General features: G+C 35.7%; 1 protein-coding gene across 1 annotated transcript in view; it reads right to left on the minus strand.

Annotated features, from left to right (window-relative positions):
- Positions 1-656, minus strand: part of COL5A2 (collagen, type V, alpha 2) — a 193,340-nt gene that overhangs the window by 68,798 nt on the left and 123,886 nt on the right. The window contains exon 4 of the mRNA XM_014539724.1: positions 403-416. Within this exon, the coding sequence (XP_014395210.1) occupies positions 403-416 (14 nt within the window). The remainder of the gene's footprint in view (positions 1-402; positions 417-656) is intronic.

Here is a 656-nt window from a genome sequence, read left to right on the forward strand (position 1 = left end):
TCCCTCCCTTATCTCCCTCCCTCCCTTCTTATCTCCCTCCCACTCCCTTCCTCCCTTCTTTCACTCAGTTAAACATCTGTTGCACTTCTAATGCTTAAGGCACATATACTAAGTACTATGATAAACAGAAGTAATTCATAGGTTAATGTGACACAGCCTCGATCCCTACGGGCCCACTGTCTTCTGGAAGGAACAACTATAAACAAGAATTAACAAAGCACATAAAATAGAAGCATCTGTAATCTGTAAGCAAGACGCTGCACTGAGCTCATGTATTTATCTTTGATGGTACTGTGTACTTTATGAAAGGGCTCCAAACACTTCAAACGCACAGTTCTTTGTAGACAGTATTAGGATGAAAAAGACACTTAGAAAAATGGAACTACGCAAAATAAAGCTTACCTTTCTTCCTCTACCTGTAAAAAGAAGAGAATCAATGTTATTTTATGCAGAAATCATTTCTTTAAATCTCTAAATACTTCTTTTAATAATAGGTAGTGTTTTTTTCCCTATCACTAGTGAGCAGAACTCAAAAGTTGTTTGGGATCAATGTATCCGTAAGAGGCAAAATCATGCATCCCTTTAGAGAATTCTGACATTTAAAAAAAATATTCTTCATATCATTTATATAGCATTTAAAGTTCACTAAATTACCA

The sequence above is a fragment of the Myotis brandtii genome, unplaced genomic scaffold, assembly GCF_000412655.1.
Source record: "Myotis brandtii unplaced genomic scaffold, ASM41265v1 scaffold227, whole genome shotgun sequence".
Classification (NCBI taxonomy): domain Eukaryota; kingdom Metazoa; phylum Chordata; class Mammalia; order Chiroptera; family Vespertilionidae; genus Myotis; species Myotis brandtii.